Raw genomic sequence first — 16,176 nt, forward strand, 5'->3', positions numbered from 1 at the left:
TTCGATTTTCTACCTAAATGGTTCAATTATTTCGGTTTTGATACAATTATTTAAATTAATAAAATAAATATATTGTATAATATAATATTTTATTTTTTTACAGTGATTTCTTAGTAAAATATCTAAATATAAATTATAAATGAATTACATAAATTACAACAATTAAATATTATTCAAAATAATCATTATTTTTACCTATGTTTTTCATTTAAATTTTAAAAGATGTTCTCTTATTATACTATAAATATGATTCGATATAATCTTCTAAAATTTAAAATATAATTGACATACTAATTTTATTTATTAACATACATTTTTTAACAAAGAAATTCGATAAAAAAAATTCCTTTTCTCATTGAGGTTTCATTAATCTTACTTTTTCTGTAATATAAAGACAATTAAATGTTCTACTCTATCCTCGACAAAATCCCCAAGCAATTCTTCCTTCTTGAACAACTTGAGTAACTTGGTTTTTACGGAGTATGTCACATTCTATCAGGAAGTCTATGCCATTTACAACCCAGGCGTATTTCAGATGCCCCCGATTACCCAAAGCGCAACACATACTTGAATAACAAGGACAATATATCATCTAAAATACAATCTTTACAAAAAGAAAAGCGTCCCTGGACTCAAACTCCATTGAAATACCAAAATGTTAGAAGCTCAACAGAGCCAAGAGATGGAGAAAAAGTTAACGAGGGAGAAACTAAATGGAAACGATGGAGTACATAAGGTCACTGATACACGAGATCCTTGCATCTTTTACGTAGATGGAATCATCGATTTTGGATCAATAAAAGTTCTCACAAACCAAGTTAAAAACGGATGGTTTACTTGTGGTCTACCCTGCTATCTTCCTCGAAAATTCCATCCCCCGCGTGCCTGCAACAAAATTCATTCTTGGGTGCTTGCTCAGTGCGAACATTACAAGTTCATCTCCTGATACATAATATATTACGTCTAGAGCATTTCATGTCAACTCGTCTAATAATTTTCTACATTTTGGTTCAATGTGCATTTTCTATATATTTCCAAACAGTAGCATCTATAAGCTACAGATTCTCTCCAAAAGAATTTCAACAAGAACAGCCGCCATCTTTTCCTCAATGAATAATTTCACATCTCAGCCTATGATGAAGATCCCCCAAAAATTTCACTAAGCTTCCAAATTCAAACCCATCTAATATTCCAGTAATTATTATGTAGCAAGGCCAAAATTTATTTAGTTTCAGCATTTTACGACATCGTTAACGGCTTCCAATGGCTCCATCAAGATGGAAAAGTTTATTCGGTTGAATTGTTCCCATAAGTGATAAAAAATCTGAAATATGATATCAGCCTTCAGAAACAAACCTCCAAGAAGTTAGATTTCGAGCTTTTCTATCCAACTGTAGATTTTCTAAAGCAGCTGAAGCACGCATCATATCTTCAGGAAGGTCATCATTATCATATCTCCAATTGTAATCATCTTTCCGATAGCTAGAAGTAGATGACCCTGCCCTTCGATCTGAAACTTTGACAAAGTAAGACAATAAAAGAGAACAATGGAAATGGTGTTGCAGAACCAACTTCAAATGGTTTTACTGCTCACCAGATGCTTGTGAAGAAGGAAGAGGCCTGCAATGAGCAATCCATTAAACTGTAATTTATGTACTAAATTTGGAATCAAGTAAAAAAAACACAAGAAAAATAAGATTATTGAAAACGAACCTGCCTAATGGAGGTAAACCCCCTGCAACTGATGACGATGGTGGTCTCTTAATATTTCGAACATCCAGGTTGGATAAGGCATCAGCATCTGGAGTGGTTAATCTCCTGTTGCTACCCCTACCCTGAGATAAATTCTGCATGAACATGAATCAGAAAATGATGAAAAGCTAATGCTATCTAAGAAAAAGAAATTCAGCTTTGTGATATCAAAACAGATGAGAATAATTCAGCTCACATTTTTAGCACCGTTATCTTCATCAAAAGTTCATATTATGTGCTACAGTCATGCTAGGATTAAATGACACGAGAAAATTCTACGTTACAGGCTTTATACTACCTATTATAATATGTGATGGAAAGCAGAAAACAACAATTACTATTTACTGTTTACATATTATAATGATTGCTTGGTAACACCTGTTTAGCATATTTACCAAGTGAAAGATAGCTGCATTAAAGGCATCATTAAAAACATCATACAAGTCAAAGGATCGGTTTCAAAATTTCACAAGGAAAGTAGACTTCATCAGACCTCAAACTTCAAGAATCCTTCGAGAACATCCAAGAGTAAAGGGCCACTGTCTCCGTTCCTGTTCAGATCATACCCATTTTTTATGCTGAATTCTTTTAGCTCGGATTTCCAGGAATCTTTTGGCTGAAAAAGAAAAAGAATTTAACAGATAATGATTACATAGATGTCATGGAGAAAACATTCAAAAGAGTTAAATAACCAAATTAACAACAGATTATGGGAAATACCAAATTGCTCTCTGGTATGTAGACTTTCAGCGTGTGGTTTAACTGAGCCCACTCCAAATATTCACATATCAATGCAGTTAGAAGTCTTCCTGTCAAAGTATCAACAAACAGATAAATAATTTATCGTAACTAGCATCTTAGACAACCCCAAGTGCACACATTAAGTACTAATTACTAATGATCCTGATAAATATTAGGTCGCTACAAAGATAGTTCCATAGAGTTTGCAGTCACTTAAATCTTTTCACGCAACCTGCATAGTAACCTTACATCTAATTAAAAAAAAGTAATTGTGTTTGGCATTTCAAAATTGTAGCAATTCCGTTTCTATTCGGTGCATGAAGAAAAAGAGATGATATGGAGCCTGAATGTCACATACATGCATGCAGATTAACACATGTATCGAGGATAGAACATAACGGGAAAGTTGGAAATTAATTCACCTGAAGGAGAGTTATGGAGTTGCTTTGCACGACCATTGCAGCTACCCAATAGTGCAGGAGGCAGACCTTCTTTCTCTATCACCCCATCCTCTTCTTCAATTGCTTCAAACACACTGGCTCTCAGCTCAGCCTAATAACAAAGAATATATTAACAATATTTCCTGAAAACAGCTGCATTAGCAACTTCCCCTTATTTAGGCGTGGGAGTATTATATTTTCAGTGTATATGCTAAGTTGGTAAATTTTGTGTTGACTAAAAATTTAACGAGTCTTTCCAGTAATGTAAACGATTAAAAATATGAGCTTTTACTAAATTGCAAGCAATGCATGTGATTCTTTGAAAAACTTAGCTGCCGTGAACTTACTAGCATCATATGGCTTGAGTATTCTTAATTATTACCTGAATATATGCAGCAACACATCTAACTATTGTTGGCTTCTCAAGTTCAGTCACCAAACACACTTACACACACATTAAACTTGCCCATTCAGACACCAATTTACAAAAAAGACAAGAACATGCATTTCCATTTCAAAAACCTTTGTTGTGATCCTATATCAGCCAGACAGTTAGTTACAGAACGAGTGAATGATTAATAAGCTCAAGACTATCCTGCCTACAAGGCCAGTCTCTTGGATTTGGGTTTTCATCTCGGACTTATGGCCTTATATTGGTGCTTTTGTTATAAGTTGGTAAAGTGGAAGGAGCAGTCTGAGAAAGGACTACAATTGTATTGATTATTTGGCTCATGTTCATATTAAATATTCAAGTACGTATACCTACTAGTCATAGGTAAGAGAAAACCGTCATAGGACAGGTAAGAGTGCCGACTTCTCCAGGAGCAGACAATGTTTAAACTCGCATCATACTAATAAGCTTGTGAGGGTTTCTCATCTACAATGCTAGTGCTTTGAGTTTAACCACTCCTCTCTCATCCCAGGCTTATGGGCAAACAATCTTAAGCATGCCATAAGAACTACCATCCCAAACCTTGGGTTCATTTCACAAATTTACAGGGTATGATAACAACCAAGGCAATTCTCAAGAGAAATCAAGTACCCGCGTTTTCTTAAAAATCTATAATAAAATCCTACTTCCACAAATTAAAATTTCCTTACCAGTTATTCCAAATTATCCGCACCCCAACCACCCCCCCCCCCCCCCCCCCCCAATTTATCTTTTCCGTTTTTAAAGCCCTCAACTTTTGTGTTCAAACAAAAACACACCCACGTGCATGAGAATGAGAAATTAAAAAAAAAACAGAATTCGTAACAGATGGCTGAAAAATGAACGGGAGGAGTGATGCTTACTCGGATCTTGGCAAGGACGCCTTTCTTCTCAAGAGTACGAGTGATCAGGGTTTTTAAATCCATCATTTCTCTCGTATAATCGTCCATTCTAACGAAATTCTCACGATTTTCTGGTCGTCCTCAGCTCAGAATATTGAAGGACGGACCTGTGTTTCTCTGTCCTTTCCAATTCAGATTACAGATTTGAGGAGCTCGGAAGCAATGGCGTACGGCGGGTGTACGGTGGGTGCGTAGTATAGTGGCAGTGTAGAATGCTCCTTTAAACATTAAAACGCTATTAAAATTATTAACTATATCACACGACTTTGCTTCGCGTTATCAAAAATCAACTAATTATTTTTCTGACGAAAATGGAATTCCGCTCTCATTCGATTCGAATCGGGTGAAGACCGAACAAAAATTCAACTAATTAATACGTGTGGATTAAATAATAAAACATTATTAAATTAGTAAAGTAATCAATTACTCTTTCATGTTGTTTGCCAGACTATTTATGGTTCTAATTTCTAATATTATGTTGTCTAAATTTATTAATATTATCCTTATTTTCATAATCAGATCGGTGACGAAATCGATCTATTTTGAAAAAGACGAGTCAATTGGAGCATCGGAGCGAAACAATGTTTTATTATATAATATAACAATATGATATTATAAATAATACATTTTAAAATTTAAATTTTTAATTAAAGTTTAAAATCTAAAATACATATAATCAAAATATCAAATATATATATAAATATTGTGGGGACCCAGACGCTAATCATGTTCTTAATTATCATTGGGACTAATTAATCAATTATAAAACAGGGTCTAATTTTTTTTTAAAAATGCGGAACGTAGTGAAATAAAACATATATACATCTCAGTATAAAAGTACAAGTCTTGTACTACATACATTTATTCAACTAAGGTTTAACAGCTAATATCAAGTGTCCAACCCTATCTCTATTCCAAGTCCGGAGCCTCCACTCTCATCACGATCTCTCTTCATCTTCTCAACCCTGAACCTGTCCCACCTGTTGTCATGCACACATACAAAACAAGACAACAGCCGGATAACTCTGGTGAGAATAAATCCCAGTATAAACAATGTAAACATGCAATTATATAAAAACATATATAAACGCATAAATAAGATATCATTAACATGTAGCAACTCAACAAACATGAATGATATGAACACTGTAAATCAACATGTCATCACAGACTCGACTCAAACAACGCGTCGTCTCAGACTCGACTCAACTCTAACCTAGGGATCCCAATGTCTGGATATTGATAATTATATCGAATCTCAGTCGATAGGAATGAATCAACCCTAAACGGCATCGATATAATTCATATATCCAGTGTCTGGGCGAAACAGCCGCAGAATTGACGAATCAGTCAAGAATTAAGCGAATCAGCCAATAACTAGACGAATCAGCCAGTACTTAAGCGAATCAGCCAAAGTTTAGACGAATCAGTCGATAACTAGACGAATCAGCAAATAACCAGACGAATCAGCCAATAACTAAGCGAATCAGCCAATGACTAAACGAATCAGTAGTCAATACATGCAGTGGCTATAAATCAATAGACTATAAACATCAATATCATCAATTACAAATATCAATGTAATAAACTAAGTATGTGATTTAGGGAGACTCGAGTCAAACCTCACTCGAGTTGTGCAATCCCAACTCAACATTAATTTATACATTTCTTTCTGATACACTGCACTCTGTCGAAGTCTCGAACTCAAAGCCTGTCAATACTCAATCTGACAATAACAATATCGAGGGTACGGTATCAATACACCACTCAAATAACACTGGATATAATCAGAATTCAATCAAATTCTGTTTCAACAGCACAACGTGATAGTCTCAATATACCCAACAATATCATCTCAGTCAGATATCAATTCTAACATCTCATAATCGGTAACAATTAAATTCTGATATCAAATCGACTCCAAAACTACTCCGAAAGTCATAACAATTTCATATGGTATCTGTTCTCCAGTCCGGTTTCGATTATACGATGTCTAATATGATAAGAACATCATATATGAATCCTATCAGATTCTGACAATACCATAATTTCAAAACATATCAAAACGTAGCAAAACTTACGTCCAGTTGTAGCCTACGTCGATAGGAACTCAATACCGAAGTCAGATTCAAAATCGGACGGACGGATTTCTCCCGAAAGGCGTAAGGATTTTCGGAGCTTCTCTGAATCTTCTCCTTTTCTAATGAATTCTGAACGAATTCATGATATATATATGTATATATATATCTCTCTCTCTCGTACATGCAAGAGGGCAAGTGGCTCATCCCTCATACTGCACGTCTCGCGCATATGCGCGACTAATATCGGCGCATATGCGCGAGACCTACTGGTCTCGTGAATAAGCTTCTCGGCAGCTCGCGCATATGCGCGACTCATCTCCGCGCATATGCGCGAGGTCCTCTGGACTTCGCCTGTACAGGCTCGCGCATATGCGCGACTCACTTCGCGCATATACGCGCATCTGTGCCGCGCATATGCGCGAGGGTTACTGTTCCTCGCACATTTTCATGCATTATCTCGTCTTTCCCGGTCCGATCCTTTCCGTCGATAATCATATCAATTATCCCCAAATCATTTCAGATTAATAGGATAAAATTCTCGGGCCTTACAAATATACTCAAATATTAATATTCATTATTAAAATAATATTTTTAACCAAATTCAAAATCTAAATAATTTTTTTTTCAAGGATATGAGAAATAAACAAATTTTAGAAGTTATAAAATAATAAGGTTGAATTGGTTGATCTGTTTTTTAACCGGTTAACCAGTTCATGACTGATCTGATCGATTTTTGACTGATTTGATAGTTAGAACATCTTATAAGTGACGTCCGGACTGGACTCATGGTTGATTATGGTAAGTCCAGTATAGTTTTGAAAATACTGAATGTTATGTCCCAAATCTCAGCTTACTCTAGACCTCAATTAGTCAAAATCTTTTAGAACATTTTTGTATCATTATTAAATATGTATAGCTTGTATCAAATCATATTTAACGAGATGTAACATTTTTAAATTTCTCATAATCAAACATCTAATAAATCTTTATTAGCAATATGTTACTCAAAATATCACAAAGATTTTGATGCATGCATAATGTCATTATCTATTTGAATTTATGGTGATTTTGGTGGATATGAAAAGCTTGAATGTTAAACTTCGTTTCACTCAACAAAACCATTTGATCATAAGTATTCCTTCCCCGACTCCATTTTATTTTTATCAGCTCCACTTCATTAAAATATATATGGCAACTAATCAAACTATATGAATCTGCATCAAGAAATTGCTTGCCTACAACGTTTATGCTCACCTCTAAAATGCTCAAATCGATCATCTGCACATTCTTGCTAGCCACAACCATAGCTAGCTCAGCAAGAATTCTTGATGAAGCAATCACACAAGTTCCACTCCCAGACGAAGAACCGGATACTTCTGATCCTACTCCAAATAACCCTCATGTTGGCACCCACTTTAATTTTACTCAGCCAAGCGGACAGTTTCCAGCCACTCTGCCACCGAATCCTTCAGCACCCGTCGTAGCACCCGAGCCTGATATTTCCAACACTCAAACTCCGCCAATAAGCAACATGTCACCGCAACATGTCACCGGTAAGGTAACCACTCCTGCCACCACGACGACCACTGGAGGAGCTGCCACCAGTACAGCCTCCGGTTCCACTACTGCATACCACCATACACTGTCCTTGTTCATGCATGACATCCTAGGTGGCTCACACCCTTCAGGCCGAGAAATGACTGGGATTGTCGCCAATTCCAATGCTAACAACCTCCCATTCTCAAAGCCGAACAATCAGATCTTCCCCATCAATAGTGGTGTGCCGCTAAACACCATCAATGGGTTCATCAACAACAACTTCCCCTCCCTAATTGGTCTAAACGGCTCCCCTACTAACACTCTCCTCCAAAATAATGGCAACAATAACATCATAAATGGTGGAAACAACCAGGCCTTAATCACAGCTGGGCAGTTGCCCGCTGGCGTAACCCTCCAACAGCTAAAGGATATGCAACCATTCATGAGACTCTTCCTCATGAGGATTAGCATACAACTGATGAGCTGGAAACAATTACACATTTCGCTCTTTATCTTACTCCATAGAGGGTTCTACCTTCCTTTTATCCTTTTTCTTTTTCCTGCGTGCTCTTCATATGTTTTTCCGTAGTTTATCTTATTTGGTTGTGTGATCGATCGATGGTTTTGTGAAATGCATTTCTATGCTTGTTAATCTCCTTTTCATCATTATTACGACTGTGTTTTAATTGATCGACAGGGCTTCAAAGTAGTCGGGTTTTCTTCACTGTGCAAATAGAACTAACCATTCATACAATCGTACCCTTCATGCATGGCTTCGAAGTTTGTAATTTGAAGATATCAGAAAAACGTAAAAAAAAGTGGTTAAAACTAGAACCGAATTAAGTGTAATCAAAGCGTTAAATTAAATAAGTTTAAGCACAATTAATCGCTAATAAATTAGGTTTATAATTTAGATGTATTTTTAAATTTTAATTATGATTAAGCATGTCTGATAATAATTTGACAAATATTTAACATTTTTTAATGTGCTCTAGTTGCAAAAACAAATAAAGATTGCAATTTTGAGATTTTTATGCTTTTATAAATATGAAAATTAATGCATCAGACTTAAATTTATCATATTTATGTATTATTTTATATATTTATTAGTCTGAGATAATTACAATTACACTAAAAATAAAAACCGTTTTTTCACGTTTAAGCCGGTGCTAATCTTGCTTAAGTTTGAAAAGCTTGGAGCTCGACATCCACGGTTCGGGACGCTTCACGCTTTTTAGAACCTTGATCAAAATATATCAGCTAGCACACATAATATTTATTTTATGGCCCTCGTGTATAAAATATTGATAAAGCATTGCACGTGATTTCACGTGCTCACATAATTTAATTATTTGAAATATATATATTTTTTGAAAAAAAAACCATAAGAAAAAAAAAATATGTGAACTCCATCAAAGTTCAGGGGTAAAACTTATGTTATATAATAAAAATTATAGTAGTTATTGTAAATTTTAAATTAATGTGATATTTACTGTAACGACACTTTGCAATGGCAGGTGATTAAAAATAAAGTTTTTTTTTTTTGAAAAAGTTGATATGAAATGTTAAATAATAATTTATGCAAAAATATTGTGGGAAAAAATTCTGAGTTTATAAAATGAAAAAAGTTAGAGCTTTCCAAATCAATATAAAAAGAGTACTATTTGTAATAATTGAGTAGTCATAAAGAAGTCACCTCCCTCATCTCTCCGTCGTCCGATCGTCCCCTCTCCCTATTTTCAGATTTCTCCAATCAACCAACCAATCCCCTTTCTTCTTCCCCAAGCGCGCCAAATACAAATCCAACACCCAGGTACTTCCCCCCACCGCCACACTGTAATATGTATCTACTCGTGCTAATTTCTGATAATTATAATTGTGTGAGGTGAAATCAATCACACCCGTCTGAAAGTTTCATGCTTTATGATTTTTTATGGCGATTCTTATTTTTAATCCGAGCAAAATTTTGGTGATTTTTTTTTATGTTTTTCGTTTAAGGAATTTTTTACTGTTCTAGGGTTTAGATTGGGAATGGCCGAGAGTCCGGGTGGATTTGCCGGTGGAAGTGGCAGCCACGATAGCGGCGGCGGGGATCACAGTCCGCAGTCTAGCGTGAAAGAGCAGGATCGCTTCCTCCCGATTGCAAATATTGGCCGTATCATGAAGAAAGCGTTGCCTGCGAATGGAAAGATAGCGAAGGATGCGAAGGACACGGTTCAGGAATGCGTCTCTGAGTTCATCAGCTTCGTCACAAGCGAGTACGTCCACTGCAAAATTTGCGTATCTTGTATTTTAACTGAACGTGGATTTTTTATGTTTCTATTGTAAAATGAATTTGTCTGAGCCCATTACTCTTGTTTCTGCCTGTGAATTACCTGTATATTTGTCCTGATATATGTTAGGAGAATGCATCGAAGTTGTTGTAGCGCATGTTTCTTATTTTTTGTGCTATTATTTCCATCTTGGTTATTGGGAAAGAAGCTTTTGTACTATATGGGAGGATGGGTTGGTATATGTTCCTTGTTGTTATGTTTTGTGTTGTGTGGTATGACTCGTTTTGTAATAGCTGAATCAGTTTTATCTTTGATTAGATAACAAGTATTTGATTCATGTGGAAAATGGAGTATTTTTTGTATGTATCTTTTGAATTGGAATAAACTTCAACTGTTGCATTGATTGTTTCTGGAAGCCAGCATCTCATTATTGATTGTCATTTGCTCATGCTCTGTGACCTCAACCACTTCCCTTGCCTCTTACCAATGCCTAACTATAGATTTCATTATGTTGTTAACCTTACTGATTCAAATCCTTTCATTGATCAACTAGTGCCCGACGTGCGAAAATACTGTGGGGAACAAATTCTCATTTGTGTTCTAAATTTTCATAGTTCTTTCCTCAGTTCCTGGATTAGAAATGGAAACTAGGCTTCCCCACCTCCAAGTAAAGTGCATGCATGCATGATGCATCTTCAATTTTCCCATATGGCCCTTGAATGAGTTAGTGCACCTTGATAAGCTGGGCCAAGAATATTGGTTCTAGAATGAATCAGTTAAAAGCTGAAAAGGGGAGACCACTCGACTATTTAACAGGACATGTGAGTAGATTGTCCTTCTCATCCATACTCACATCCGCAATCATGTTCAAATCACCATTCAGTTGAGTAGCATACTTTTAAATGACTATTTTTTAAAAACGATTTTGTCTACAAACGTTTTCGGCTCTGTTTTTTATATTTACACTTGCTCAATAGAGTAGGTGGTGACACCTGACCAATAAAATAGCCTTCAGAGCAATCTCTCAGCAGGGAGAGCAATTCAAATGCATCTACACAATTTTTCATTTGGTTAAAAATACCTTAGCTCCGGAATACATTATGTATTTTCAGGATATTTGATTGGTTACTTTTTGTTTAGCCTAAATCTCGTTGATGTTTTCATTTGATGCTGTACCTTATACGTGCCATCTCAAAAGTATAATTTATTTGCCTTTTGGGTGTTAACTAAAATGTTATGCATTGTGAAGATGCATGCATGTTTCTTTATTGAATACAGTACAGGGGGTGTGTTATTAAATTCTTTAGTTTTATGAAGATGGGTTTTACTTTACCTCGTGTTTGTTGAATAGAGCTAGTGACAAATGCCAAAAAGAGAAAAGAAAGACGATAAACGGGGATGATTTATTGTGGGCAATGGCAACATTAGGTTTCGAGGAATATATAGCCCCGCTGAAGGCGTATTTGGCTAGGTACAGAGAGGTACTATCTTATTTTCTGTGGTTATCTTGTAACCTTCCCCCCCCCCAAATATGTGTTTTGGGAAGTTATGACCGTCCCATTCGGTCCATGGACAGGACACGGCAAACGTAAGAAGACAGTGGTAGATTGTTTTACGTTTTTTTTAAAAAATTCTTGGCTTTTTTCACCTGAATTTAAAGTTGATTAATGAGATCATCTAATTCGCTTAACCTTTTTGTCTCGGTACATTTGGTGAATGACTGCTATATTTTCAGTTAGAGGTATGCACATCAGCTTCTTCTTCAACTTTTCTCGACTTCATTTAGTTGCTCTATAGTGATAATTTGTTTGACAATTGTCAGGGGGACGCTAAGGGATCTGCTAGGGTTGGAGATGGATCTTCTAGCAAAGAAATGGGAACTCAGCAGCCTTCTGAGTCACAGGTTAGCTTATATATATTCCTTTATGCTTTGTTAGCTTTGTAGATTTCATCAACAGCGGAGATATCATAATCAAATCTTTTTAGGTATGGCTTGGAAATTGAAACTGATTTCTTGTTACTGTGTTGATTTTTAGCAGTTTGTTCATCAAGCTCCTTTTCCACAAGGCTTCAGCTACTCTAGTTCCCAAATCAAATTCTGAGTGAGAGGCCTCAGCTTACTCAAACGCCAACTTAAGTATTTGATTTATGTGGTGAAATTTCAACATTTACATCTCAAACAAAAGTATACTACGCTTTCTTCGTCTGCAACTTGTGCTCTGTAAATTCTACACTTAAATGTGACTTTTTACCCTTCGTTTGGATATCTTATATCGAGGGAGTGACTATGTAAAGTAAGGCTTTTTATAAAAACAAAAAACAAAACTTACCGTAGATCCATTCATGCCTCAGTTCACGAACGAAGCATCGCTATCAATTATAATTCTGGAAAGTGCCCATTTCATTCTCTTTCATTATTTTTTTATGGTTAATATGCTGATATTATTAAAATTACAGCAATATATCGAAGTAAATAAATGTGAGTTCTCTGTTTTTTATAATCAAATCCAACTGAACTATTGCATTTCATCCAATTATTTTACCCATTTTAAGATTCAATAGCCACCATGTATTGTCAAATTAATATTAATAAAAGAAACGTAGAAAGTTATTTTAAATCGATCGTCCCTCTTAAGTTATGTGCTACGTGGTAATATTTTGACGCCACGTAGTGTTGGTTTTTTGTCTGTTTAGAATTTAGAGATCCGATCCAAAAGGACACGTTACGTGCTACGTGTTAATATTTCAACGCTTTAAATGCTTAAGAGCCGACACCTGCTCGAATCCTCCGACATTGGTTCTAATTGAATTTGTCATCATCTTGTGAGCATTATTTTCCAAGATCTGCTTTTCAACCGAAAGTTGGAAGTTGATTCAATAATGGGTTCCGAGACATTTCTTGAAGTGATTCTGGCAATTCTCTTACCACCCGTTGGAGTCTTCCTTAGATACGGATGCGGGGTAATCATCATCATCTTCTTCTTCTCCAAGTATTTCCCACTAATGCGTGAATTACTCACTACATTGTTTGCACAATAGGATTTTAATTTCTGCATAGAATTTATAATCATTTGTAGTTTGTTACCTTGGAATCAGGTGGAATTTTGGATCGATTTGTTGCTGACACTACTGGGATACATACCGGGGATCATCTACGCAATTTACGTATTAGTTGGATGACTAATGTCGTTCTGGGGTGGGTGTGAGGTCAAGCATTTGATTTTAAAGCCATGTTTAATTTGTATTATGAACTTTCAAGGAATGGTTAATGATGTGAAATTAATTGGTTACTGAGTTTATATTTTATATATGTTGGGTGATGAATCAATGTTCCTTCCTTCGCACCTAGCAAAATCAATATAATTTGATAAATACTGAGTCAAAATACTAATTAGAAGCAAAAATCTATGTATAATTTTACTTGATGCGAGCAAGCATCAACACTGTATTCAACAGAGATTCGATATTCTTATGTTGGGTGCTTGCATTATCACCAAAATGAACATGAATTTTGTGCAAAGAGAGAGAAATTAAAAGCTCTCTTTTGGTGTAAGGTGATATTGATTTTCGTTGATTGGGCAACTAAATTGGAGAAGCAGCAGCGATGTATATTGCTACTTTGTAGCTCACACGCACGGTGTTGGTATTTATACTTCTTTCCAAGATAAAAATAGAAATTCGGCTTCAATTTTCTCACACCCTTGCAGTTCGTGTAATAGAAGTCCAAAAACAATAATTTTGGAATCGGACTGAGATTAGATTTCTATGTAAAAAAAATTAATATTACAAGCCAAGAGTTTTTAATATAAAACTAAATATCTTAATTACGGGGTGTATTCAATGTAGAAGATTTATTGACTTTTAATTATTTTTGTATATTTTAAAAGTCTAGAGGTATTCAATCAAGACTGTTGTATACTCTATAGAAGTCTGGTGGTATTCAAAATAGACTTTCATGGAATTTTAAAAAGTCAAGTGGTATTCGACATTGACTTTTAAAAACAAGTCTAGATGTATTCAAAATTTCAATAGACTTTTAATAACATCATTGAATTCGTTAACATCCAAACATTAAAGCTTAAGGTACAATTATAAATTGTTAAAAATTGTATTTGGCTCAACCCAAAGATTTGGATGGATTTTTAAAACTTCTAACTCATACACAAGCTATTTATATCTCTTTGTCGCTTCACATCACCTCTATTCTTATCTTATCTCCTCTCATCTTCTCCTCTCTCATCTATCTCTATGATTCTCTTAAATTTTCGAAATGTATCTCTATATTTTCATCTTTGCTTATCAAATTTTTCTTTTAATAATTTTTTATTTTAATATCATAAGAAATTTTGAATTCTAAATTTGATTTTGTGATTTTTCATTTATGATTTATAAAAATTAATGTAATATTCAATAATAATAAAATATGATACAAAAAATATCGTTTAATTCTTAATAATTGAATAGCCTCGCAACAATCATGATTTTTTAAGTTCTTTTTAGCAGTTTCAATTAATGTGTAAGCTATGATATTTTTATATAAAATTATATCCATATAATGAAAAATAATATTTTTTCACATGTATATTATAAATTCAAAAACAATGTTACAGATTAATAAATGTATTTTAAAAATTTACAAACATGCATACAAACCCACATATATGTATATGTAAGGATTAAATGATTTAACTTTTAAATAAGTAAATTTACTTATTAATATAAATATCGAAAAAATATTTCAAACTGAATATATTATATATGTCAACTAATTATTAGTTCATAATATGTTATAATTAAGTATAAAATTTATAAAATTCTATTAAAAAAATCACAAAAGTCTATAAAAATCTTGTAAAAATGTCTGCATGAATCCAAGTAAATCTGTTTATAAATGTGTGAGATTATGTATAAGTCAATAAAAATCTATCAAATCCTTAAAAGTCTATAATTTGAAAAAGTCATTAAAAATCATCAAAAGTCTGAATTGAATACACCCTACTACGTATCAAAATTTTATTAAATTTAATAGAAATTTTTTAACTTAATTAATTGCAACTGTTTTTTTTTTTTATTTACCAAGAGACTTTCACAGAGACAGCAGTTTCCCTGTTGGCAATAACTAGGGTTGGTATCACGAGCCAATTTATTTGGATGATAGTATCCGATCGAACATAAACTTCTTGGTCGGGACGTAGCCGAGCTGAATCCTGAGAAAACGTTATCGCGTTCTTTCTATTTCATCCCATTCCAGGGTATTACTGAAGACACTAATTTCGCCTCGATCGGAGTATACGGAGAACATTTGAGTTGTAGCCTGCAATCCGAACTGAGGACGGGTTTGCTAATGGTAGGAGATGGCATGCCGGGGTGAAGAAGGTGGTTCCATACGGAGGGTAAACTTCTCTTTTCTGGTAGTAGAAGGGAAGCTCGTTAGCTCGGTCCGGCTATCCCGATCTTTTTTCTGTTCATTTCGTCAGTTATGATGAAATCGATTCCTAACAGCGGATTCTCAGCATCTAGGGTTCTGGCGGACCGTGAAGTTGTTTCTGGTCTAACTCATGTGATGCCTAAGTTAGTTCCGAGAGAGAGTTTAAATAATGCAGATATACTGGTGTTTGTTACCTGATATTCCAAGAAATATACAAAGAAACCAAGTGCTTCAGGGAGGTTGCACCGACCTGACATGTTAAGGTTTGAAATTGCCAGAGACACCAAAATTGGGTTTTGAATGTCCACATCAACGCAACTCTGAGATTAAAATTATTCTTGATGTAATTGTCGTATGTATCAACACCAGAGTGATTGAAGTTCTGCAACTTCACCATCAAAATTGTGGTCGTGGTGTCACCGCATATGAGTGGCTGTAGCAGTTGAACCATATAACATTTGTAGACGATGAGTGATTGGAAAATAACATCTTCTTCTACGGAATTTTCTTCTTTGCATTCTGAGATCTACGCCTATTAGGTTTATATCGCGGATGTTCACATATCTTACACTCATTCAAAGCATCGTCTG

General features: G+C 34.9%; 4 protein-coding genes across 7 annotated transcripts; 3 read left to right on the forward strand and 1 right to left on the reverse strand.

Moving 5' to 3' along the window:
- Positions 1-567: 567 nt before the first annotated feature.
- LOC142532545 (protein TONNEAU 1a-like) lies at positions 568-4,475 on the reverse strand. 2 transcript variants are annotated; one of them, XM_075638831.1, is made up of 8 exons: positions 4,227-4,475; positions 2,916-3,045; positions 2,473-2,561; positions 2,246-2,368; positions 1,714-1,835; positions 1,595-1,620; positions 1,357-1,510; positions 568-885 (listed from the first exon to the last, which is right to left on the reverse strand). In XM_075638831.1, the coding sequence occupies exons 1-8, from the start codon at positions 4,311-4,313 to the stop codon at positions 834-836; spliced, it is 783 nt and encodes a 260-aa protein (XP_075494946.1). In that variant the 5' UTR covers positions 4,314-4,475; the 3' UTR covers positions 568-833. The 2 variants fall into 2 exon arrangements, with proteins under 2 accessions (XP_075494946.1, XP_075494945.1); XM_075638830.1 differs by having other exon boundaries at positions 1,714-1,847; positions 4,227-4,473.
- Positions 4,476-7,573: 3,098 nt separating this feature from the next.
- Positions 7,574-8,643, forward strand: LOC142533268 (uncharacterized). The gene has a single exon (XM_075639976.1). The coding sequence runs from the start codon at positions 7,593-7,595 to the stop codon at positions 8,472-8,474; it is 882 nt and encodes a 293-aa protein (XP_075496091.1). The 5' UTR covers positions 7,574-7,592; the 3' UTR covers positions 8,475-8,643.
- Positions 8,644-9,530: 887 nt separating this feature from the next.
- On the forward strand, positions 9,531-12,484 carry LOC142533269 (nuclear transcription factor Y subunit B-1-like). 3 transcript variants are annotated; one of them, XM_075639977.1, is made up of 6 exons: positions 9,531-9,698; positions 9,903-10,143; positions 11,510-11,639; positions 11,894-11,899; positions 11,981-12,061; positions 12,198-12,484. In XM_075639977.1, exons 2-6 carry the CDS (start codon positions 9,917-9,919, stop codon positions 12,258-12,260), a joined length of 507 nt encoding a protein of 168 aa, XP_075496092.1. In that variant the 5' UTR covers positions 9,531-9,698; positions 9,903-9,916; the 3' UTR covers positions 12,261-12,484. The 3 variants fall into 3 exon arrangements, 1 of the variants encoding a protein (XP_075496092.1); XR_012816708.1 differs by having other exon boundaries at positions 9,542-9,698; positions 11,510-11,899; positions 12,195-12,364; XR_012816707.1 differs by having other exon boundaries at positions 9,542-9,698; positions 11,510-12,061; positions 12,195-12,484.
- A 285-nt stretch (positions 12,485-12,769) lies between these two features.
- On the forward strand, positions 12,770-13,448 carry LOC142533270 (low temperature-induced protein lt101.2-like). Its single transcript, XM_075639979.1, has 2 exons — positions 12,770-13,119; positions 13,255-13,448. The coding sequence occupies exons 1-2, from the start codon at positions 13,039-13,041 to the stop codon at positions 13,336-13,338; spliced, it is 165 nt and encodes a 54-aa protein (XP_075496094.1). The 5' UTR covers positions 12,770-13,038; the 3' UTR covers positions 13,339-13,448.
- The last annotated feature ends 2,728 nt before the right edge of the window (positions 13,449-16,176 follow it).

Source organism: Primulina tabacum, chromosome 18, assembly GCF_025594145.1.
Source record: "Primulina tabacum isolate GXHZ01 chromosome 18, ASM2559414v2, whole genome shotgun sequence".
NCBI classification, from domain to species: Eukaryota; Viridiplantae; Streptophyta; class Magnoliopsida; order Lamiales; family Gesneriaceae; genus Primulina; species Primulina tabacum.